Source organism: Camelus ferus, chromosome 35 (assembly GCF_009834535.1).
Source record: "Camelus ferus isolate YT-003-E chromosome 35, BCGSAC_Cfer_1.0, whole genome shotgun sequence".
Classification (NCBI taxonomy): domain Eukaryota; kingdom Metazoa; phylum Chordata; class Mammalia; order Artiodactyla; family Camelidae; genus Camelus; species Camelus ferus.
The window spans coordinates 400183-424384 of NC_045730.1; the positions used below are offsets into that span (position 1 = coordinate 400183).

Genomic DNA, 24202 nt, shown 5'->3' on the forward strand with positions numbered 1-24202 from the left:
AGCCGTGCCAAGGCTGAGAAACCTGATCTAAAAGGTCACGTTCCCCAACTTTATTGAGGCATAATTGACAAATATAATTGCATATATTTAATCTGCACAACGTGATGACTTGTCATACACATACGCTGTGGAATGACTACCAAGATCAAGATAGTTAACACACCCAGCATCTCACACTGTTAACTCTGGGCTTGGTGCCGAGAACGCCGAAGACCCACTCTCAGAAACTTTCAGGTACCGCTGCCACGCTGCGTGCCAGGTCCCTGTTCATCTCACCCCGGAAGGCCGCTGTCTCTGACCAGCACCTCCCCATCTCCCTCAGCAACCACCATTCCACTTTGTTTTTATGAAATCAGCTCTTTTTTTTTTTTTTAAGTTTTCACATATAAAAGATACCATACAGTATTTATCTTTGGCTAATTTCGCTTAGCATAATGCCCTCAAGGTCCACCCACGTCGTCGCAAGTGGCAGGGGCCGTACTCCATCGCACACACACTGCAGCTTCTCTGCCCAGTCGTCTGCTGAAGGACACTTAGGTTGCGTCCACATCTTGGCTGTTACAGATAATGCTGCTGTGAGCACGGGGGTGAAGGTATCTTTTCAAGTTAGTGTTTTGGGGATTTTATTTTTCAAGTTCATGTTTTCACTTTCTTCAGCTAAATACCCAGGAGTGGGATTGTGGGGTCACAGGGTGGTTCTAGTTTTAATTTTTAAGGAGCCTCCATACTGTTTTCCACAGCGGCTGCACCAATTTACATTCCCACCAACAGTTCACACAAGGGCTCTCTTCTCTCCGCATGCTGACCAACATGTTATCGCTTGTCTTTTTGAAAACAGCCATTCTGGCAGGTGTGCAGTGGTGTCTCACTGTGGTTTTGACCCGCATCTCCCTGATGATTAGTGATGCTGAGCACCTCTTCGTGTACCTGTTGGCCATTTGTAAGTTTTCTTTGGGAGGAAAAATGTCTGTTCAGGTCTCTTGCCCATTTTTCAATCAGCTTATTTGCTTTTTTGCTGTTGAGTTCTATGAATACAATGGGGAAAGAATGGCTTCTTCTATAAGCAGTATTTGGAAAACTGGGAAACCACAAGCAGAAGAATGGAACTGGACCCCACCTTGCAGCACCCACGAAAACTACCTTGAAATGGATTACTGATCTAAATGTGAGGCCCGAAGTATAAATCAACTAAAAGAAACGTAGAAAAAAAAGATCCCTGGCCTAGGTCTTGGCAGTGGTTTCTTGGATAAGACACCAAAGGCACAGGCAATAAGCCAAACTCCAGCGGGAATACGGCGACCGAAGAGCCCCTGCGCAGCAAAGGAAAACCGTCAACGCACTGGAAAGGCACCCTGCAGAGCAGGGGCACGCACCTGCAACCCTCTTGCCTGACAAGGGGTTAACACCCAAAGTAGAAAGAATTAAGTTTCTATGTTTTCAACATCGTTCAATTCAGAGGCATCTTACCATACAAGCTTTCTTCTGCCCCCCCCCCACCAACTTTTTTTTAAAAAACAAAGTATGGTACTTGCAAGAGACAAACTTTTATAAAGCACAATATAAGACTCTAGCAATTTTATTTTGCTCCAGGAGGGAGAAAAGGACTGGTCTGGGGAGGTCCACTGAACTTTCGTGAGTTTTTGACTAGAAATAACCGAGCTGGCAGTCCTGGGTGTGGGTCCCTACCCACTGTCACCACCAGACCTGGACCAGATGTTTAACCTCGAGCCCTGCTTTTGTTTAGAAAAAAACAAAAACCTGCTTCATGTGGTTAACGAGCCCTGCAATAAAACAATATGATACATGTGAAACCTTGTTATAAACCAAGGGCATCAACACTATTTCATCATTGTTACACTTCTGGCCTAATTAACTTTAAAGTGGTATGGGGAAATAAAATGTATCCATACTACGTTGAACTGTAAGTTCACAGATTTTTTTTCAAATCTTTGTCCCAATTTTATAGTGCTACTTATAACTTTAAAATGTTAATTTATATTGTAAAATAATATTTGTGATGTTTTAAAGTCATAATGTATCAAGCATTTTAAACTGTACCAAACATATATCTGAAAATACATAGGGCACATTTTCATAAAAGTAAAGGCAGAAAGAATTACAACTCCTAATTCAACACATTATAGCTCAGGGTAGCAGAAAAGTCAGTTCTCACAGAGAAACACACAGTAATAAAACTCAGAGAAGTATGTTAGCAAGTTTTTATAACTGTGAAATACTTTAAGTTATCAATTAATGAGAAAATATCTGTTGAATTATGACTGGCAAATGCCAAAACCATCTTTCCAGCACATACGCGTTTTACCCTGGGGCTGGTGAAGACAGACGTGGCTGGAAGTTGACCTGGAAAAAGTAAACACAGAGCTTTGAAGACTTAGGTTTCCTGGATACAAAAGAAAATCATCGTTACATTTCTGGACCAGTGGGTCCCCTCAATCTTTTTCTTTTTTTTCTTTTGAAGACATATAAAGTATGTGTATATATTTTAACTGTGTTTTTTAATGTTGCTTATCTGTGCTCTTTATTTCGTTACAAACTTCATTCTGTAACTAAATGGTACTTTTTCCAGGAAGAAAAAAGGGAAGGGGGTAGATAGTAACTACACAACCTAGAACAGTATTTTTAGTTGCACAAGTCCACTAGTGGTATCACCTAGAAGGGAAAATGGTCACTTTTAACAGTTTCAGAAAACTTACATGAGAGGAACCGAGTAAGCTTTTCAGAAGAAAGACATACATAGTCATTCAGAAGATTCTGGGTTTTCTCTGAAAAGTCCATGAGATCTATGTTTTGACCGTTCTGACCACCTGTGACAAGGTCTGGGAAGATGGGCGTCGCCCCTGCCCACCCCCCTGGGAAACAGCCCTGAGCAAGGTCCTCACACTGCTTCCCTGGAAACCCCTCACCACGGGAGCCAGGTGGCACCAGGGGAGAGCAAAGTAAAGCAAGAGTGAGCTTCTCCCCTCCAGGATGTGACGCCGGGACAGGCCACGGCCCTCACCCTGGACTCGGTGCCCTGAACAACCTGCTGGGACAGGTCAGCAGTCAGGGGTCCCACACGGAAGCCCCTTCCTCCCCATGCGGAGGCTCGGGCTCCACCTCCGCTTTCCCAGCCCTGCCACGGTCGTGCACCTGTGACGGAGGAGGGCCGCCCAGCTCTCAGCGCCTCCCCCTCCGCACTAACGGGGTTTGGGGGTGATACACATTTGAGATAAAAGTTCACATAACGCAATTCCAGATTTCAGTGTCCTGCAAATCAGCCATCTACAAACACTGAATCCCACCGTACCTACCAGGAAAGTTGAAAATAAAGCCAGGACACCATTTCCTGCCCCCAAATGCTTGCAGAGTCAAGACTCAACTAGAATTGCCTGCCACCTACTTCTTTTCCTTCCACTCTGACAATCTTGTACCAAGAAAAGTATGACTAGCTTCAAGTGGGTGGGAGAGGCCCCACCAGCTGGCACTGCACTTGCCTGGGGACCCACACCCCTGCCCCCAACCCTGACCACCATCCGATGTAGGAGCTGGGGCCAGACTCAGGCTCCCCAGTGACCACAATAAATGCCAGCTTCCCGCAGGATGGAACAAACAGGTGGTAAAACAAGGCCTGGACGTCAGCATGGTGGCTGACTGCTTGCCACACCTGTGCAAGTCTGAAAGGTAGTGACAGTCACTGGCCGAACTGGCCTCCTGCAGGCAGTCGCCAGCCTCAGGTGCCAGGACACCAGCCAACTGGTGTTGGGGGCTGGGAAAAGGCGCTGGGACTGAGGACATGTCAGAGCTATCGCGCTCCCCAGGCCCACCGGACAATGGGAGCCCCCCCAGGAACTGCACCCCAGGCGCGTCCGCCCAGGAAGCACTGCGCTCCCGTGCTGCAGGCAGCTGGGGGCTCGGCCCCGGGACTGCAGGAAAGGACACCAAGTGGAAACAGGTGGGAAGGAACAGGGGCTGCCTCAGTCACCTTCCTCGTGGGAAGAAGGAAATTTGTTTGAATAAAAGTTGCACTTTGTTTGTAGTGATCAACTATTGTTTTGGTTTATACTGCCAACAATTCCATTATTATTTCAGCAGATGTTATACCATAAATCACAATTTTCATTCTCCTGAAATACAGAGGTTCTTCACTTAAAAATACATATGGAAATGTGTCAAGGGGGAAATGCTCCCCAGCACCCCCCACACAGGCCCCAGGAGCAGCTTCCAGACTCCTCCCAGGCAAAGTCAAACTTCCTGCTGACAGGGGTGGGGTTGTGATGCACACGGGGTTCTGCAGGAAGCAGGTTTCTCACGAAAGACACTGTCTGGTTATTACATTCGACAAAATGAGGTCTTTTGTGGTGTGAGGCAGGTAGCTGACACCTGCACTGGGATCCACTTTTACTTTGTGTTGATCCCAGTGAGAAGCACACAGGCATTTAGAGAGAGGCCCCAGCAAGGTGTCCTCAGGAAGGGGAGGCTGAGAGGAGTGGGGGACGGCATGGGGCGGGGGTCTGGCCCAGAGGGCAGCGACGCCTGGAGGTTTGGCCACAGCTGCTCCATCGTCCTCCGAGACTTGGGACCAAGACAGAGGCCACACCACTGACCGCCCTTTTCATTTTAGAGACTTCAGTGTTCACACATCAACTATTTCTAAGCTGAAGCCCCACCTGTCGGGGCCAACGTTCATCCCTACAAGTCAGTGCTGCTCATCTGAACCCTGCAGCCTGGACCGTAGAGCCGGCGGCCGCAAGGAGGCCACCCACAGACCCCCTCCCACAGATGACACAGCACATGGGCAGCAACACCTCAAGACAACACTTTTCGCTCTGACCCAGAAAAAGTGAAACCTAAGACGTAAAGCATGGATATTCCTAAAAGGAAACAGAAGAGACTGTCTCTGATCTTAAAAAATAGAAAGTCTTTCTGTCACAGCCTAGATTATGGAAAGTTTACACCCTCTCATGGTCGCAGGAGCCCCTGCCACCCAGGTGGTCCAGGATGGGGGGCGGGGCCAGGCCACCTCAGGCACCAAAATCCATCTGCAGCTCCCCATCGAGAGACCTGCATCAGAGCAACGAGCAAGCATGCGGCTGGGGAGGACGTTTACACAGCCCTCTCCACCTGAAGTGTGGCCTGGCACCTGGGCAGAGGGGCAGGAGGGTCCCCAGAACAGGAGCGGGGGCTGGAAGGCAACACCCAACGCGGCCGCTGCCTGATGCCCGCGAGCTCAGCACCCCTGCGGGGACCTCCGCACACACACGGCACACGACACACCACATGCACTGAACCTGAGATGCGGGCGACGGCCCTGTGGTGGGTGATGCCCACCCACCCCACACCTCTGGCTCCTGTGGAAGCCCAGTCACTGGGGCGTGAGGACCCCTGTGGAGAGGAGACTGCAGGCCAGCAACCTCCCGAGTCCCCGGGTGCACGTGACTGTGCGAGCTACATGTATGTGCGAATGTTCCCATCTACACACACACTCTTCCCCCTAAACACACACCAGCAAGGGGTGGGGCACGTTCAGCCATTTAAAACTCCACTCTACTTGGTACTAAGTAGTAAACAAGAAAAACGGCAAACCTAGTCCATCTAAATCCCCAGAGAGCGTTATTACTGTAAAGTGATTTACCCCCTTAAACAAGCAAGTCTCTCCTTCAGGAACTGCAGAAACTCTAAGCACAAAACAGAAAACAGCGTTAAGCACAGCTTTCAAGGGATGACGAAAGCCAGACGCCTTTTTCAAAAAGGTCACCCAACATCCAAACCGAACGCGTCCAACTTTCAGCTGCCGTTCGGATGAAAGCGCCTTTGTCATCCACTCTGAGTGACAGGAATACTGTGTCAGCTTCACTGCTCACATCCACTCCAACGTGAGGTGCTTCGGAACAAAGGCCAGGATCCTAGGGTCACTCACAGGAGCGAAAACAATCCACGCTCAAATTCCAGGAAACATTCTTACATGGCAACATGTGACTGCTCATTTCTAGAGCTCTGTTAGTTTGCACATAACCAGTGTTGAAACAGGCGTGCAGAGCTTGAGCGCACGTGACCGAGGCGGGGTAACTGGTGGGGCGGAGGAAGGCCAGCCAAACCCCATAAGAAAACAATAAAAAGTTTCCACAGACAATCCACAGAATGGGTGATATTTAAGCAAGTAAAGGTTCATTCAGAGACGTAGAGGTGTCTGGCTCAAAAAAAAATCCTTTCCACAGGTAATGACCAAAGATTCAGAGCAGTCAGGACCCCTACACACACACCAGAAAGTGAGGGTCTGTGGGTCAGAAAGACCATAAAACAGAGGAAAGGGTGGAGGGCGAGGTGAGAACCCCACTGGAAGGGTGACCAGGAGGGCCTTGAACTGGGAACAAAGTGGGAAACGAGGACTAAATGTCCAGCTGTGTGGTTCTCTCAGAGAAACGGAAGTTAGTCTAAGTCACAAGCAACGATGTTGACACTTTTGCCAACAGGTCCTGCCTGCAGGTCCATCTTCTGGATCAACTCCACGTTACAAAGAAACTAAGAACAGTTAATTCACAACACAGTGGAAGGATTCAGCCTTAGACAACCAAATTAATACAATCCACCAAAAATAAAACTGTATCATGCTCTGAGATTGGGTTATTATGCAGAAAAGGAGTGGCTCAGGATTTAAAACAAACTGGAAACTATCTTGTTTCCCTTAGTTCTACGAGCATGGCCCCAGCTCAGCAGAGGCTAAGGGGCTTTCTCAGCTAATAGAAGAGGCACAACCATAAACACACAGAAACAACCTGAAGATAGACTAGTCCACGTTCTCTGTTCCAACTAATCAAGCAATTTTTAATAAGTGGGTGAAGATTCACAATTTTTACAGGAAAATCACAGTGAATACACAGTACACAAAACCATCTTTGTTCTGGGATTTGTTTACTGTAACACGAAAAGTTCAGGGCTTCCTGATATATTTACATTTGTTAGGAGTTTCGAGAATGGAAGTTGTCACTGTCCAAAAGCACTATTCAAATGGCCCATATCACAGCAGAAAGGCATGATACATGCACACACGTGTAATTACCATCTTGGACACACGGACTCAAAATTCTGGTGCAAATGGGAATAATCGGGGGGGTGGGGAGGGTGTAACCAAGTGAGAGCAAAGATGGCTGTTCTAGGGTATTCCCTGAGATGGTCGCCGGGGACGCCACGCCACACAAACCTCATCTGCTTCAAACACGGTCATTCCTGCCAGCATCCACTTGGATTAAGTTTTTTGGTTGTTTTTTGTTTGTTTGTTTGTTTTACATAAAAGGAAGGAAGACACAGATTTGTTCCAGCAAGATTTCTCTGATCACTAGATTATTCTCACAATTATGAGTAATCACTAAATAGCTTCCACTCAAGGATTTAAAGGAAACAAAAGGAAGCCCCAATCTCGACAACTTTATCAGGCATATTACAGTTATGAAAATAAAGGATCTTTTTTTGAGACTGCAAGCTCCTTCGTGGTAAGGGCTGGTGACTAAGTTGATTGTTATATTAGGTGGAAAAAAACATATCATTTAGGGTTTGTGAAGATAGTATGTAAAAAGGAAAGCTCACCACACCTGCCATGAAACTTGGTATCTCTTTAAACACCCTATTTCCTACTTGGGATTCCCAACTCACCGCACGAGGGTGGCCTCCAGCGAGTGAGGAGAGCTGGTGCCAGGTGCAAACCAGGCAGACTTGCACCTCCTGCTCAGCCACGTGGACTCGGCAAGCTCTCTAACACACTCCCCTTTTTGTGAGATAAATGCCCTTTACGAAGGGTAGTCTGTGTAAGACCTAACACAGTGCTCGGCACGTGGGCACAGCCACGGAATGCTGGCCTGCGATGTGAAAGCGTCCTCCCCGTAACGGACAACAGATTTTGTTCCCACCAAAAAAAGACATCAATTTGCAACATCTGATTTTAAAGTCCGAGTTACGCACTGTCCACTCCTACTGACAAGACTGTGGTTCTCTGGGGACCAGGGATGAGCGTGATTCACGTCCATTAGACGTGGCCCCCACCCCTGCAAGGCCTGGAGATCAGTCAGGCTCTCCATTTGGAATAAAAGCACTCTGCATAAGAGACCTAAGACTGCTTGCCGCGTCAGTGACTGGTGGCAGCTTAAACATGATCACCATCATCCTGGTTAGTAATAGCAAGCTTTGAGAGAGGCCACTCTTGTAGAGGCACTGAAGAGGTTATTTCTGGAACCTCGTTTAGAATATTTTTCCTGGAAATGACACAGGAATTAACAGCATCATTCTTTGACTGAAATGATTAAGATCGCTGATAAATCAAACCATACCCAGCCTCCTGATTCTAAAGGATGCTGTTTATCTTCCATGAGAAACAGGGAAATTTCAAACACACAGAAAATACACAGCTGTACAGTGAAAACCCACACATCCGTCCCCACAATGACAGACTGGGTCTTAAACATAAAGTTTAGAGGCAGCCGGCTAAGAAAGTGTGCAGCACATGCCTCCACCCACCACAGCCAAGTGCAAGGGCAGTGTGACTGCTGGGAGAGACTGCGGGGAGGGGTGCCTACTGCTTCCCCATCAAGGGCACCCAGGACTCCATGAGCTCCCTCATGCCGGTCTCAAGGGGAAAAGCCAGGATCCCCAAGTGTGGTTGAAAAGGAAGGCAGGCTCTCGAAAGCCGCCCAGCCTATCAGTTCACTCGTGATACCGCTAATGTGTCAGGAACCCAAGATTCCAGTGCTTGATGGGTTTCCAATTATTTGCAATCTAGTATCCTCATCTATACAAAGAAATTTCCCCAGAAAATATTTTTAAAGAACTAAGAGATCAATACGAATGCCGCTGAAAGCTCTAAGGCATCCTGTGATTTATAAGGTTTATTTCATACCTTTTTGTTTCAAGGAATGTTGGTGTTTAAATATTGCTCCCATCACTCTTCCAAGAATAACAAATAAGTGATAGTTATCAAACCTGCCCCAGGATCCCACTGATGCAATTGCCAGTGAGCTTCCCATCGCGGTGAGAACCCCAACAGCAGACCTCCGTCTCCTGCGGAACAGCAGCCTGTCCCAGGAGCTTGTGCCCACGTTCCTTCCCCAAGCCCTTGCTGCTCTGTATCTGGGGGAAGTGGAGTACAACGCTTTCCATAAAGGGCAGATTTCATCCAGAATCCTAGTCATGTCAACCTCAACAAGTCATGAAGGAAACAAAGTCAAGGCTACTTCCTGCCCTGTGTACAGGACCAGCTCTCCCTGACAACAGAGAAGCAATTCTAGAATGCCAGGAGGCATTATAAAATCCCTTACTGTATGACAGCTGAGTGATAATTCAGCACCATTGCAGGTGCGGGGAGAATTCCACTTCCTTTTCCTTGACTTGTGCACCTGAGATATTCTCCAAGTCCAGACTCTAAGATCAGTAACAAAATAACCCCAAGTGCTACTTCTCCTTTGGCCCTCATCAGTGTTGTGCTGGTGGCGGAAGCCTACCTTCCCGGCAGCATGCAGTAAGACTACATTCATCTGAGCTAAAAGCAAATGAAACAACAAAACCCACCCACACACCAAGCCTCACCTTTACAGACCTTCCCTCCAGGACACAGCGCTGCAACTGTAACTTGTGGGCAGGAGGTACATCACAAGGTATATTAGCAACAAAGTTCCACCTGGCAAGTCGACACACTTTTCCCCTGGTTTTAAATAGGTGTATCTTAATGACATAAGTTTAGCCAAAGTTCACCCTTGTTTAAATAGCTCCTTGAAGATTATATTAGCAAATCTCAACAGCCTTCAAGCCCCCAATACATTCATCAAAGTAAGTAAAAACAAAAGATGTTTTGAAGCCTGATGACGTTCACTTGAGAATCTAGCATGAACGGAACTGCTTTGCTGTGTACCTGAAACTAATATTGTAAATCACATACGCTTCCATAAAAAATAAAATTAAAAAAAGAATCTAGCATGAAACACAGCTTCACCTTATTCATGTCACACAGTTATTATACATAATTTAAGCCATAACTTTTGATACTATTAACTTCATGGTGAGGAGGGGAGGTCAAACTGCCTCTGGTTTTCATTTTAAAAGAAGCAGCTTATGAAAGTCGATAAGAAAAAGATCCCACTCACACTCACAAAATCCAGACAGAACTCAGCCCATGTAACTGCCAGGGTGATCAGAGAGGACGAAATTCCAGGATCTTTCACAAGTGCCAGGCAGGTGGGCATGGAGCCTCAGGTCCACTGCCACAGCGAGCCTGGCTCTGACCTGGCCTTGCAGAGCCACCCCACCCATGCGGCCGGTCCAGCGGCATCCACGTGCATATCACCAGACACAGGGGCACAAGAGGGGTGCCAGCTTCCAGGAGGGAGATTCCCGGAGTCACAGCTGGTGGATCCTGGGCTCCATCTCCAGCAGAGAGCGGAGGGTAAGGCTGGAGACATCCAGGCAGCTCTCCCAGGAAGCTTCAGGACTGACGCTGCCAGGAAGGCCCACGTGGTCCCGAGAAACATGATCACAAGATTCGACATTCAGAACCTAATAGGATGGACTTCCCAGCCACACCTGGATCAGAACCTAACAGGACGGCCTTCCCAGCTACACCTGGATCAGAACCTAACAGGATGGCCTCCCCAGCTACATCTGGACTTGAATTTGAGCTAGGAAATCCTTCCCCCACTTTCCTATTAAAAATTAAAGGGGCTGAAAATGGGGCTTCCAAGAATATAGACTTCCAAGAATACAGACGCTGCCAGAAAGGATGTTTTGTCTTTAAAAAAAAAAAAAAAGACATCGCAATGCTGAAGCATGGCATCTGCTGAGAAGTGTGCCCTCCAAGCAGAAGTGAAACCCCTCCCCTCCACTGCTCTTCTTCCAAGGCTACTCCCAGGACCACTGTGACCTCAAATCACCCAGATGAACTTGGGGGGGAAGGGGAAGGACAGGGAGGACAGGAGCCTTGTCCCAGTGGAGCTGGATGCTGACCAAGCAGACACTGTGACACCGCCACCTTGATCCCTGCCACAACCCTGAGGTCGGTTATTAACCCTCCGACAGCCGAGGAAGCTGAGGCTGGGAGGGACCAGCCAGCTCAGCCGGGGTGATGCCAGGACAGCAGTGGACGAAAATCAGCCTGGAGGAAGGTGTCTCAGTGGACATTCATGAGAAATCTCAAGATCCTCACACAAATCTCTGCAAACAGGATTTAGAGAAAGACCCAAGGAGATTCAGGAAGCACAGAAGAAGGTCACCCATAAGTTACAAATGGATTCTTGAGCTTTACGTTCTCGCAGCACCAAAACCCAACCCTCAGACTGACGGCTCCTAAGTGAGCCTGCCCTTCCTAAGGCGCTGGGCTGACTCCAGATGTCACCTGCTCCTGTCCTCCGATGACACCCAGCCCAGCGGCCACTCTTCTCCCCCGAGGGTTTATAAGCTCATGTCATCAGACACAAGGAGCTGTAACATGACATCCTGGGCCTGTGGTGTCTGCACACTATCCACCCGCATTACTTCACTCACAAAGACCCAGAATCTGCTGATACGGTTAGCTAGTAACACCGTCTACATTTCCATTTCCATCCCAGGTAAACTGGCCAACAAACTCCACTGTGCTCAGGAAGCACTTCCTCAGCAAGGTGGTCACACAGATCCACGCCACCTCCGTCTTCAGCTTGGAGAGAAAGGCGAGGAGGTAAGACCGGGACCCCACGTGCATGTGCGTGTTTTTCTGGGAGCGAAGAGGTCCAGACACGTGCTCCGTCCCCGCGGGGGCACAGCCAGAACAAGGCCGCAAGTGCGGGGGATCCGGCATCTGACCAAGGAAACCAGGCTGCGAGGGCCTCTCCCGGCCAAGACCTTACATGTTCTGTAAACTCCTGACACAAGGAGTAGCCTCACACCTGCAGCTCCGGAAGACAGCTCCTCTCTGCCCAGGACTGAGTGAACAGGGCTCAGACCTGAGGCTGGTGGGTGTGAAACAGCCCGTGTTGAAGAGGGGACGTATTTACACGTTGTTTGTTTATTTTTTTTTTCATAATTTTAAAATGTTATAGTTTCTCTAGGAAATAAAATAGAAAAATGTGACTTGACTAACCAGATAACTCAATAAAATAAATAAATAGATTATGCATAACTGTGGAGAGGCGTGCAAGGAATCACTCTCCGGGGCCGACTGAATTAGTCTGCATCCGGCCCACAGCCTTCAATCTTTTCATTATGACACAGAGTTTCCAACCTAATAAGCAAAAAAAATTATTTAAAACCAGCAGCCCAGAAGGAGAAGTCTATTTAACCCACGAGCAATCACAGAACCCCTCCGTCCCTCCCTATCTTGGACAGCTTTTTTTCCTGATTTTTCATACCTATTGTCCAAAGCACTTTAGTAAAGAAGTACCTCAGTGTGCAGTTGTCACAGCACAGAGAGCACGTTTTACTCTCCAAGATACTCAGCAGCAGCTAAACCAAACAGCAACCCCTCCCACCCCCACCAAACAGGCTGCTCGTGGTGCTGCTGACGTTTGCAGCTCAGTATTTCAGCATTTTCCCACTTTACTGCCTCAAGGGCTTACTAGCATTAACATCCCGTTGGTTCCTGAGGGAAGTGCCGAGACGAAGAGCACTCGCTCCTCTGGCAAGCCGACTCCTGCGTTCTCACCCCACGCCAGCTGGGATTCCCGGTTAGAGCCTCCCCTTTGAGAGCACTGGTTGTTATCATCACAAACAAATGGATGCAACTGCTTCTTCCGAGAGTGACAAGTTTTCGACCCTCTCAGCAGAAAGAGCAGAGCACTGGCAACAACAGCAGGTGACCTCTGCAGCGCACACAGAAAGGTTATGAAAGAAGGAAAACCAACGCTGGCAACCTTGAAAGTGGCTGCGTACAGGAGGAGAGACTGGAGGACGACAACAGTGAAACCCAAGGTGACACAGGGTCCCCTGCTCCCAGGACAAACACCAAAGTGCGAAATGAAGCCAATAACTGCAACCAAGCATCCACATCTGTGAAGGTGCTTGAGTAACGACGAGAACTGGAAATGATCTTAATATGACCAGGCTTTGAACTGGTGAGTCAGCCCATACACACGACATCAAAACTAAGATTATCCAATACATTCTCTTTGCAATTCAGAAGAATGGTACAGCTCATCCCATAAATCACTGCTTTAAAAAAAATCAGTTCTAAAAAAAGAGACAACCCATCTGAAAAAGGCTGCGAGGAGGAAGGCAAGACGTGACTCATAACATCCAACAGCACAAGAGTATAAAGCCCGTGGGCCCAGCATGAAGCCAAACAGTCACCGTTACAGCTGTGACCTCACAACACTGGAGCCGAGCGAGACTTCAGCACCACACATGCCTCGTGTGCACCGGGAACAATCTTACATGTCAGAGCCTTTAATGTGTGTGTTTCCCTCCGTAGTTTCCTGACTCAATTTGACATCTATATTTATTCATCGAGAAAAGATCATTCAAGTCTTACTATTTTCATAACTGAAAAACTCTTAAAATTCAAGTCCACACATCCAAATCCCACACACATCCATGCTGCCATTTTGCAGATTTTTTAATACAGGTAACAATTGTCCAGGTCTATCAAGCCAAGAACTCCACTCCACTCACCACAATGCCTACAGCGACGTGAGACAGCGCTGGGGCGGACGCCACAGGGTAAACCTGTTGTCAGGTTTGCTGACAACAGTGAGGTCCGATTCCAGGTGGAGAGGCTCAGATATTATTCCCTGAATCTGCTGACCCCTTCAGCTTCCCCTCCCAACAAATTATCAGTGCGACTCTGGAAGAAAACGCTTTTTCACATATTTGTTTTCCAGAGTCCACTACCTCCCTGCAGTGAGGAGAGCGTGTGGGTTATGTTAGAGATGGCGGGTCTCCTCTTGCCAACCCTGGAAGGTGGTCCCGGGCTCTGCGGCCGCAGGGACCTCCAAGAAAAGCACAGGGGCTGCGGGGACAGAACACAAGTTCTGGAGCTATGTGCACCTGCTACCTGAAAATTCCACCCCTTCCCAAATCTACACACCTTCCAACTGGCCATCTCTCAGGTTTTACTCTGGTGACGGTTATGCCAGCTGCGTGTGAACTGCTCAGCCGCAATTTAAGAAATTATCGGTTCCTTGAGCAGCACTAAGAACTGATACTTAAGTTAGCATCTACCTCCTTCCTTGGGCAGCTTCACACTCACTAGAAAATGTTAATCTGGACACAATTACGGAACATAGCTAATACCTGCAGTCATTCGGTACGTTGCAGGCTAACTCCCGTGAGCAAAAGGCCGGTACTCAGTAGTCACGCGGACAACTAAAAAGCCACAAAGTGTAAAGCTAACGGACTTCTGCAAACACCAAACAGCTTTCCCAGGCCAGATCACAAGGCGATTTCTCTATGTTCTACCAAAATAGGAACGTAACCACTCCCGAGAGAGCAGGGTGCGAGCTTCTGGAGTGCAAGTCCAGTGTGTGCACTGCCTGGGATGCAAGGCATTGGTTAACAGAGAAATTATTGTTGAATTTCAATCAACTCATTTTTTTCTTTTCTTTTTTTTAACAACTGATTTTTTTTAGTAAGATTTTTTTTTAGTAAGACATAAGTCTGTCTCTATTGAGAACTTTTCTGTTTCCTCATTGCTTTGCTGGCGTTTCCATTTAAAGTTTTTCCTCCAGCCAAGTAATGTTTATTCACGTATTCATGAAACTACTTTGGGGCCCTCCTAAAGTCAAATAGAAAACTGCAGGATTCCAAAAGGCAAGAATGTAGGGAAAGGAAGAAGAAACTGATTCAGGGGAAAGTGTGTGGAGAAACCGCTCCCCCCGGGAACATAGCAGCCCCGCTCCCTGGTGTGGAGGCCCCTCCGTCTCACGTTCCATCCCAAGGAGTCACCAGAGCGACAACCCCTGGCCCCACACCAATGGCGTCACCCAGACACGTGGCCTGGAGGCTGTCAGTGCCCCACCTCCCACTCTTTGCTGGCATCATGGTTCTGCAGGGACAGGGAATTACTGGTTATAAACAGACAGTGGAAAGAAGAGGCAGCCACCAGCCAGGCAACACAGTGGAAACCTGAGTTCTGCAGCCAAGAAGTCAATCTGCAACCCTGACCAAACAGAGACCCATGAAATGGAGCAATGCTAGTGTCTGCAACAGCCCCGGCAGACAGTGCAACCGAAACTGCTCCAGCGCCTGCAAATCTAGATAATACACCACCGTTAAGTGCTGGCAGACCACAGAGGAACGTGGAGAGAAAAGACTACTCTGTTTTTTCAACCTACCTTATGTGCTTAAAATGGAATTGTTTTTCCATCCTCCTCTGTAGGAACTGAGCACTGGCAAGTCCACCCATGTTTCCACAATACTTTCTGACATTTTAATAAAATGATGAGGACTAATGTAAAGAATTATCTCCACCTGAACCTTGACTGAAGGGAAAATATGAAAGCAACACACTTAAATAACTTGGAATTAAAAGTTGTTTGAACTTTTCGGTTTGAAAGTTGATATGTTGGGGGATTTTTTTAAGTCCCAAAATGTAAAGAGACAAGATTTCTGATCCATCCATTCTTTGGTTTCTATTAAGCAATACTGGAAAACAAGTTGACTCACCTAACTTAAGCCAGTAAAACTACTTTATGTGGTCACAAGACACAAAATTCCAAATGACCTTAAAGAGAAAGCCAATCGACTCAGCACGGACAAAGCAAGTCAAAGAAGACACAGCTAATGGGCGAGCCCTCTGACTCTTACTCTGCGGCGTTCTGCCAGGCCTGGCAAGGTTGAGAGAGAGAGAGAAAAACAAGAATGCGCTTCCCGCATGCAAACACATATCTCTTTCCCTGCCCAGACACTCAACAAGAAAGGCATTAAGCCCTTTTTAAAAACCTATAGGGACAAAGGTGTTTGCAGAGATCTGGGTGGAGCACATCGTGGTCTAAAGCAGTTTGCCATCCTCTAAGCAACAGGCACACATTCCAGGAGTGACTGATGGTGACAGGTGAGTGCCACCTAGCAGGTGAGCGTGCCTAAGTCCATGTTCACGAGTGGCCACTCCCACCAGGGGCCAGGAACTGCCCAGATGCACAGAAGCGACGGTGAGCCCATCCCAGGCTGAGGGGGAAGTGGGCTCAGAGGGCCCCTCACTTTGCTAACACAGACGGGCGCTGACACTCAACATTAGAGTAACAAAGACGTAGCAGAGTGCTTGTTTGGAGATGATGCGTGAATGATGAGGTGCTGTAAATAATACAACAGTGGTGCAGAGCTACAAGGAGCTGTAAGGTGAAGGGGAAACCATCTGAACATCGACAAAATCAGAGAACTTGGGCAAACGTGTTCTAATGGAGACTTCATCCTTCCAAGCAACCTGTCCATGCGGCACACTCACGCACAGGTGTAGACCTAAGTACTGTCCCCAGTCGAGCACAGCACTGAGGTACTAGCAACGCCCTCTCGTTCTCAAGCCTGCAGAACAGTGTCTGCTGAGCACAGAGCCCAACAAACAGTCCCCTCCTGGGGGACTGCTGGACATTACAGAACGCTGTGGAGCCCACATGTGAGACAGAAGCATCTCTCCCGTCTCTGGACGTCTGAAAAGGCACCCCAGGCCAGGCTCCCACCTGCATCCCCTCTTCACCCTGAAAGTGTTAAGGAAAACAAACTTACGGTCAGCAGCAGCTCCTCCCTGCTGATGAAAACTAGCACGAGCGAATCCACTTTCTGGCTGCCAGCCCCGCAAACCGTTACACACACACACACACACACACACACACACACACACACACACACACACACACACACACACACACAAGTCACCACTAAACTGCTCCAAATAGAAATCCGAGAGCGCCGGCCCATCCCCACCCCCACAGCGTAAGCGTGGCCTTCCCAGGGTGAGCCAGGGGAATTCTCAATCCATATTAAACATTCAACATTTCGGAACTTTAGTGGCTATTTTTTTTAGGACGTAGCAAAACCCGATCTAAAACTTATGACAGTCGAGCACATGATTCCACCATTAAGAGCAAATAGGAAACCGTAGATAACACCCCATGAAATCCCTGTAGCAAATCTGTCACAAATCTAAGTACGAGCCGATGGGAACCAGCACAAGCCCGGCCTGAGGGAGGAGGCTCTCCGTTTTAGCAGCCTTCACGTCCCAGCCCACAGGAACAAAGGTAGCTCTATCCCCGTCCAGCCAGGACGGGCCTCGGACCCCGGCGATCAAGCCCTCAAGTCCAACGACAAGTTTCGCATTAGAACGAGGCCCGCGGCGCGTCAGGCCGCGCAACGCGGAACCGCCCCCGGCCCGGCCGCGGTGGGCAGCGCTCGGACGCGCACCAAGGACACGGCCCCGTCCGCCAGGCCGCGCGCAAGGCCGCCCCGGCCCGGCCGCCCCGTCCTGCGCCCCGGCTGCGCCCCAGGCCCGGCGGCCCCGTCCTGCGCGCCCGGCCCCGCGGCCGCGTCCGGCTCCCCAGGTCCCCGGCGCGGGGCCCACGGCCGACCACGCAGAGCCGCAGGGCGGGGGCCGCGCTCGCACCGGCGCCGGGACCCCCACCCGCCCGCCCGCCCGCGCCCCGGCCCCCGTGACAGCTAGGCCGGCCGAGCGCGGGGCCTGTTACCTTCCGACAGCTCCAGCTCCAGCTCGGCCAGCCGGGCCCGCACCTCCAGGGGCAGCGCCATGCCTTCCAGGCTGCGGTCCGCCATGCTCGCGACGCCCCCGCCCCAGCCGGCCTCCCTTTGTTCCAGGCCGCGGTCTCGCCGCTCCTCGCGCCCCGCGGACCCGCACCGAGCGGCGGCAGGCCGGGCGGCGGCGCAGCGCGCTCCTCCCCGGCGCCTCCTCCGCGCGACCCCGGCACCGCGGCCTCGCGCCCGCGCCCCCGTCCCCCCGGAGCGCGCCCGCCGCCGCTCCACCGGGCAGCTCCGCCGAGCGCGCGTGACGGCGAGGGGCGCGCACGGGGTGGGGGCGGGGGCGCGATGGGGACGCGCACCGGGAACCTGGGCGCGCAGCAGCCACGGAGGGCGGGCCGGCGCAGCGCGCGCTCCCGGGGCACGGGGGGCGCGCACCGGCCCCTCGGGGCCTCCCTGCCCAGCCCAGCCCTCGGCTTCCCGGGGCCTAAGGCAGAAAAATACCTGCTAGAGCCCGGGTCTAAGTCTTCTGGGTCTTCGAGGGCTGATTTTTGTCCTTTTTGAATAAATACGCGTGGGGGTGGGGAGTGTAAAAGACAGCGTGGGCCATGGGAAGAGGACTAGGTTTGGAAGTTCCAAATTCTGAATCTGCAGCCTGCTAGTCGGTGCCCTGAGGCTGTAATCAGTGCCTCTGCCTCGGCTCACTTTCCCACCCTTGAAGGAGAGAGGAGACACGGGTCACCTATCTGCACATTCCCAGTCAGCCCAAGCGCCCACGCGCAATCACCCAGCCCCAGGCCCTGTGTGCTCTGCAGGTCTTCCTTCGCCCTCGCGGACATGGCCCTGTGGCTCCGCCTGCGCCCTCTTCTCTTCTGCAACAGTGTCACCTCTGCGGGGGTCGCCAAACCTGGGCCTCTAGTCCTGACAGTTTGGAGGGGGCTATCTCACACCTGCAACTGTCCAACTGAATAACCTCACCCAGATGCCCCCACCCCATGCCCTGAATTCCACAAACCCCGAATTAAGTCAGCTCCTTCTCCTGGCTTCCAACGACTTGCACCATTTTCTTAATAGTCCAGGCTGGAAAGAGCCCTGGGCGACTTCTCTGTCTGCCTGGGTCTCACACACCCTCTGCTTCCCTAACTCCTCAAGGCCCTGCACAGTCTTGGTCATCTCACTTACTTTCATTCAGGAACCACTCTTCCCAGTTCAGCGACTGCTGCAGACCTGGGGCATTCTGATGACCTCCTGGTTGCTTCCCTGCCACCATCTACTCGACCCTGTGGCGGGAGTGGCCCAGGTTGGCTCCCCAGAACACAGTGGCATTTATTCCCTTTTCAAAAATAGGCAATATAATACTTACTGCATGGTCCACTGAATACAAGTCCAGCTTCTTAGCCTGGTACTCCAGACCCTCCACCACCTGGCTCTAACCCGCAGTCCCACCCCGTGCCCCACAGGCTCCTGTTCCTGAAGACCTGGTGTGCCTTCATCCCACAGTGCCCGCCCCACTTCTCTGCCGACAATCATCCCTAATATCAACTCCGGAGAAACCGCTCCTCCTCCCTGTCTGTGCTCGCACTACTGGCTGCACTAACCTACTTGGCTGCTGTCTATCTTTCTCATTAGCATGGGGTCAAAGACCACGTCGTCTTTTTCTTTGTACTTCCGGGCGACCCCAGAGCTGTAGGCATTTCTCATACAGACCTCGTGATCTCATGTGGATCAATGACGAACCTGAAATGGCGAACCCCAAACTCCTGTGCTTTGTGTTCTCAGGTGTAAATCTCTTAGACTCCGGGGTCACACCTATGTGGCCCCACCATGGACCCCCTTCCCACCATACACAGACCACTGAGGTAGAGAGCCCTTGAGGGCAACTGGTCCAGCCCCTTCATGCTACAGGTGAAGGCCTTGGAGAAATAAAATGCCACATAACCAGGGTTCACATTCCAGTCCCCAGAGCAAAGCTCCAGGCTCACTTTATTACTGCCTTTCCCACACAACAAGTGTATCAAGTCAGCCTAGGGCCAGACAGTGTAAGAGTAAAAGCACAAATTCCCTTTTAACTCGTAGGCGGGACTTGACCGCTGTGTCTGACGCTGTAACTGAGGCTGGTTCCAAAGAAGACCACCATTTTGCATTAGATACCTCGATAGTTACTCACATTTTGAGCTGGGGTGAATTCATTTCAGTCCTGTATAAGGACTAAGCACACAGGGAGAGGGCTCCTGGCATCACCAGTGGCCTGAGAGACAGCTTTATCTGAAAATCCTGCCAAGTCCTTGAAACACATCAGGTCCAAAATCAAACTCCGCTTGCCTGCCGGTCCCCACTGTGGTCATTGCTCTGGAGTAGACACCCTTTCTCCTGGTTTCCCTACTTTGAGTCATGCCTGTGGTCCAGCTTCAGCAACATCCACCTCCAGCATTTCCCTCACACCTCCCTCCTTCCCTGCAGTCCCACTGACTCAGGCCTCTGAGCCCCCCACCCTGTTCCTTTCCTTCTAGTCTTTCCCACTGTGGCCGCCAGCCACTCAGGCTGGGTTACAGCCCCCTTGCTCTGCAACCTGCAGTGATTCTCTGCCTACAAACCAATGAGCTCCTTGACTTGACATCAAAGGCTTCACAGGCACAAAGCTTCCTTCCCTACTTGCTATCCCACAGCTCCGGGTCATAAGGTGGGGAATGTTCACTTGTCTGTGGGGAGCCTCCCCCTTCCTATGTCTCTTTGCTGACATGTACCCCTCCCGACTCGTGGTCACATGTGGGATCAACCGTTCAAGTCCGGGTTCAAATGCTCCTTCTTCCATGAAGCCTTCCTTCTTAATCTGCTGGTTAGACAGACCCCCCCCCCCGACCTCTGGAATGACACCCTTCTTTTCCCGCCTGTTCTTCCTGGGGCCGTAGTTCACATGTGCCTCTCACTGGGCAGCTCCTTTACCTGTGGCTCTCCCGCTGTGCTGACTGACACAGAAACAGCGTTTTGTCTCTCAAAGTGCAGCCCAGCTCCCATCCTGGCTCCCAGAGAGAAAGGCTCCCAGCCAGCCCCCTGGCCTGCGCGGAGGTGGCCAGCCAGAGGCCGGTGGCCTGGAGGGACACCCACACAGGACACAGAGCTGGCTCTGCTCCTCCACAGTTTCACCCAGATGAGTCCTGAGGACAGTGTCTTGAGTTCCATGGAGGGGCAGCTGCCTGACGATAATGAATTAATTAATCACTGCGCCGGCCAGCACCTGAGCGCCTCTGCACTCTCGTGCTTGACCGTCTGGTGTGGGTAATTTGTCACCACTATTTGCCTACCTACAGCACCGCACCTCTATTTTTTTTCTGTTTCACCAAATCCCAAGTCAATTCTGAACGAAAACCTGATGACACACATGTGACTGGGCTCCAGACATCAGAAAATCTGGTTGGGGTAGAAGAAAGCGGTAAAGAAAGGTTCTAAATCAGGTGTGCTGATGGTGTCGGCGCAGTGGGTGGGCTGGCTCATTAATGAGGAAGCTCCCGGGAAGGAAGCAGGGGCTGCCGGGGGACCGCGCCCTGCAGAAGCCCTCTCAGGTCGCACCTGCACGCCCCGAGTCTCCTTGCTGATACGAGTTGATCATCTCCCTCCTTACCAGATTCTGCAGAATTTGTTCATGCTGTACTCTCTCCAATGAACCCCAACTCTGTGAGATTCCTACCTTTTCCAAAGTGGCTAGGAAGAGCTAGTTGTAAAATACAGCTCTCAGGTCCTCCACATGCTGACATCGTGACCCCACGGCCGTGCTATGACAGGACCTTTGTAAGCTGACACTTCCCTGCAGCACCATGGCTGACAATTAATGTTTTTGGTTATGTTGCATGTTGGTCTTACCATATTACTGGAAATCCAGCTTGGGTGGAGCAATAGAGAAACAACAGAAGTGAACAATCTGACATGAGAAGTTTGGCTTTAATTAATTAGTATTAAGAAAGCAGCTTAAACCCTTGAATGAAGCCAGTCTTTGCATGCAAGAGGTCATTAACACTTTCGTGACTTTTCCCCACATCATTATAGAGTTAATTAAATAATGCAAATGTGGCTGAATTTGGTGAACCACATGTACATTCGCATTCATGTGCATGGTCATTACCTTCCTCTGGAAATAAGAGCTGTCCAACCTATTCACCCAAGAGCAAGTGTACCCACAAAACAGAAGAAGCAGGAAGCAACCCTACAGAAGTGCTGAGAACTTAACAGTGAGTCAGAGACATCTTGATGGAAAAGTAAGTGTATGAAATTTATCCTGGACAAACAATAGCCTGAGTGTCTCTTTGTCCGTATTATTACAGATCAATTTGCAATTACCAATAATGTAATTACTTTTGATCATTCTAGCAAATTTTTAATCATGCGTGCTAACAGTGATATGGATAGCACAAAACACACTATCCAAAAATTAATACTGTTTCGTCTTAAATTGCATCATATTTTTATAGCACATTTCCTTTGCAATTATGACTGACTACTGACTAGCTTAATGAAGCTAATGTTAAAATTAATTGTCACTCCCAGAACATGTATCAATTAATGGCTGAGAGAAATGACACATAGACTTCTTTTCCCAAAGATTGTTCAAAGTGTTCTAAGATATAAGACTTTAATGGATGTTTAAAGCATAAGCATTTGAAGTAGAAGAAAAGGGAGTGAGTGGTTGAGGACTGAAGTTTTGCCATCACAAATCCACACTGTGGAACAGCATCAAAAAAGAAAGTCATAAAACTGACCTCATGCCTTCAAAATGGAAACACAGAGAGAGAGAGAGAGTCAGGCACATTCCTAAGGTGCCTCTGCTGCCAGGAGGCGCCCCACCGCAAAGTCCATAAAATTCATTTGTGTGAAATGCAGAACCTTATTCCTGGGAAGGTAATTAGAAGCAGTGCTGTCAGTCCACGCGAGCTTACAGACACTGAGTGTATGTACATAAAAATAAAGATGGAGAGGCTGACGCTGTCCCCCATGGACCACACGCTGGTCTGAGCATCCCAACGACCCCAGGCCTTGGATTCCCAGCCAGCACCCTTCCCCAAATCAGAGGAGAAGCTCGCTGCTTTGAGGGTGAGACTGGGCGGGCCAGGAGAGCCTGGGCAACCACAGAGCAGCCAGAGCCGGGCTGACTCGGTCGGGGCTGGTGCTTCAGGTCCTGACCGTGATCCCAGGCTTGTAAACGGACGACGTGATCAGGCGGGTTCCCAGGGAGCAGAGCTGAGACGAGGGTCCAGTGGCACGTGCTTTACTGAAGATGTGCTCTTAAAAGGTAGAACCTGTCAGGGGTGAGCACATCGGGGCAGGAGGGAAAGGGCGGGCCTCAGCAGCCTGGTCCATATGTCGGTGGGTGCTTGGCTCTCCGGCAGGAGCGCACAGAACCGATGGCCGCCTTGGTACCACTGCGCCTCCACTATCAATTTGTCCCTCCAGGGAAGTGAGAGGCAGTGATCCATTAGCACCAATACCCCCAGCAGCCAAGGGATGGCACACCCAGCCTGTACAGGGCTCGGGCGGCACCATGTCCCTGCCTGCATGTCCATGGGGCAGACACTTGGGTCACCCACCATGAAGCTGGTCTGTGCAGACAGGTCATGTAAAGTCAGGAACCTGCAAAGTCTCAGGTGGGAAAATTGGGCTTAGGCGATTGAGGGTTTTGGATTTATTTTGTGTTAATATTTGGATAATTTTGTATGTTAATATTCCCTGGGGTTTTCTATTTTTATTTCTAATAAGCCGAAGAATTATTCAAAATGACTTCATTGATTTCGCACGGGCTCAGAGTTTCAGATGATGCCAGTGATTCACGTAAAGCTTTACAATGTGGTTGGTGTGAAGCTTGGTGCTGGGCCACGTAGATTTGACTCATCCTTCCAGGGGCAAGTCCTGTGGCACACGGCCCAAGTCAGAGGCACCGATGGAGACCGTCTCTGCGAAGCCTAGAAGGTATCCCATGTTGTCCAAAGACAGACTCATGGGAGACTTGCCCGTCTGTACCGCGAGTGTCTCGGCCTCCAGAACACAAAGCAGGCCCCTCTCCGGCCCTTCTCTGGCCTCTCTCTGGCCCTCTGGGGCAGCTGCAGACCTGGTGCCCTGTCTTCCCTTCCCAGAGGCTGTGCAGCTGGCATTTCCCTCCTCGTTAGACCTCAGGTGTTGGCGTGGGGAGACCCCGGGCCAGGGCGGGACTGGAGCATCCTGCTCTCTCCGCAGGCTCCCAGGAGATGGATCTGCTCCTGTGCTCTCAGCCCCCACCCTGGCCCAGAGCCCCCAGTTCTAGATGCAAGAATAGGAAAACCTCACCACTGCCCCCCTCATGTAGCAGCCCCGTCCAGGCCAGGGCCTCCTGAGGGTCTGGCCTGAGGTGGGAAAACCATGACCGTGCACACAGTTCACAAAGTTCTAGACTCACCATCGGCAGCAGTCACCTCCAAACACCCATGCTTCCTGGGCAGAACCGGGGGGCTTTGTCCCCACCTGACTGCCCCAGACCTCTGGTTCCTCCCAGCACCCTCTCCATCCCAAGCAGGCATCCCCACCGAAGGCTTCACAAAGTCCCTCAGTGGTT

General features: G+C 50.3%; 1 protein-coding gene and 1 long non-coding RNA gene across 2 annotated transcripts in view; both read right to left on the reverse strand.

The window, feature by feature from the left end:
• DIP2C (disco interacting protein 2 homolog C) overlaps positions 1–17899 on the reverse strand; it is a 247211-nt gene extending 229312 nt beyond the window's left edge. The window contains 1 exon segment of the mRNA XM_032474107.1: positions 17622–17899. Within this exon segment, the coding sequence (XP_032329998.1) occupies positions 17622–17706 (85 nt within the window). The 5' untranslated portion in view covers positions 17707–17899.
• LOC116661600 lies at positions 2455–17515 on the reverse strand. The gene is made up of 2 exons (XR_004317543.1): positions 10612–17515; positions 2455–10572 (listed from the first exon to the last, which is right to left on the reverse strand). It is a non-coding gene; the product is annotated as an uncharacterized LOC116661600 (long non-coding RNA).
• Positions 17900–24202: the final 6303 nt, after the last annotated feature.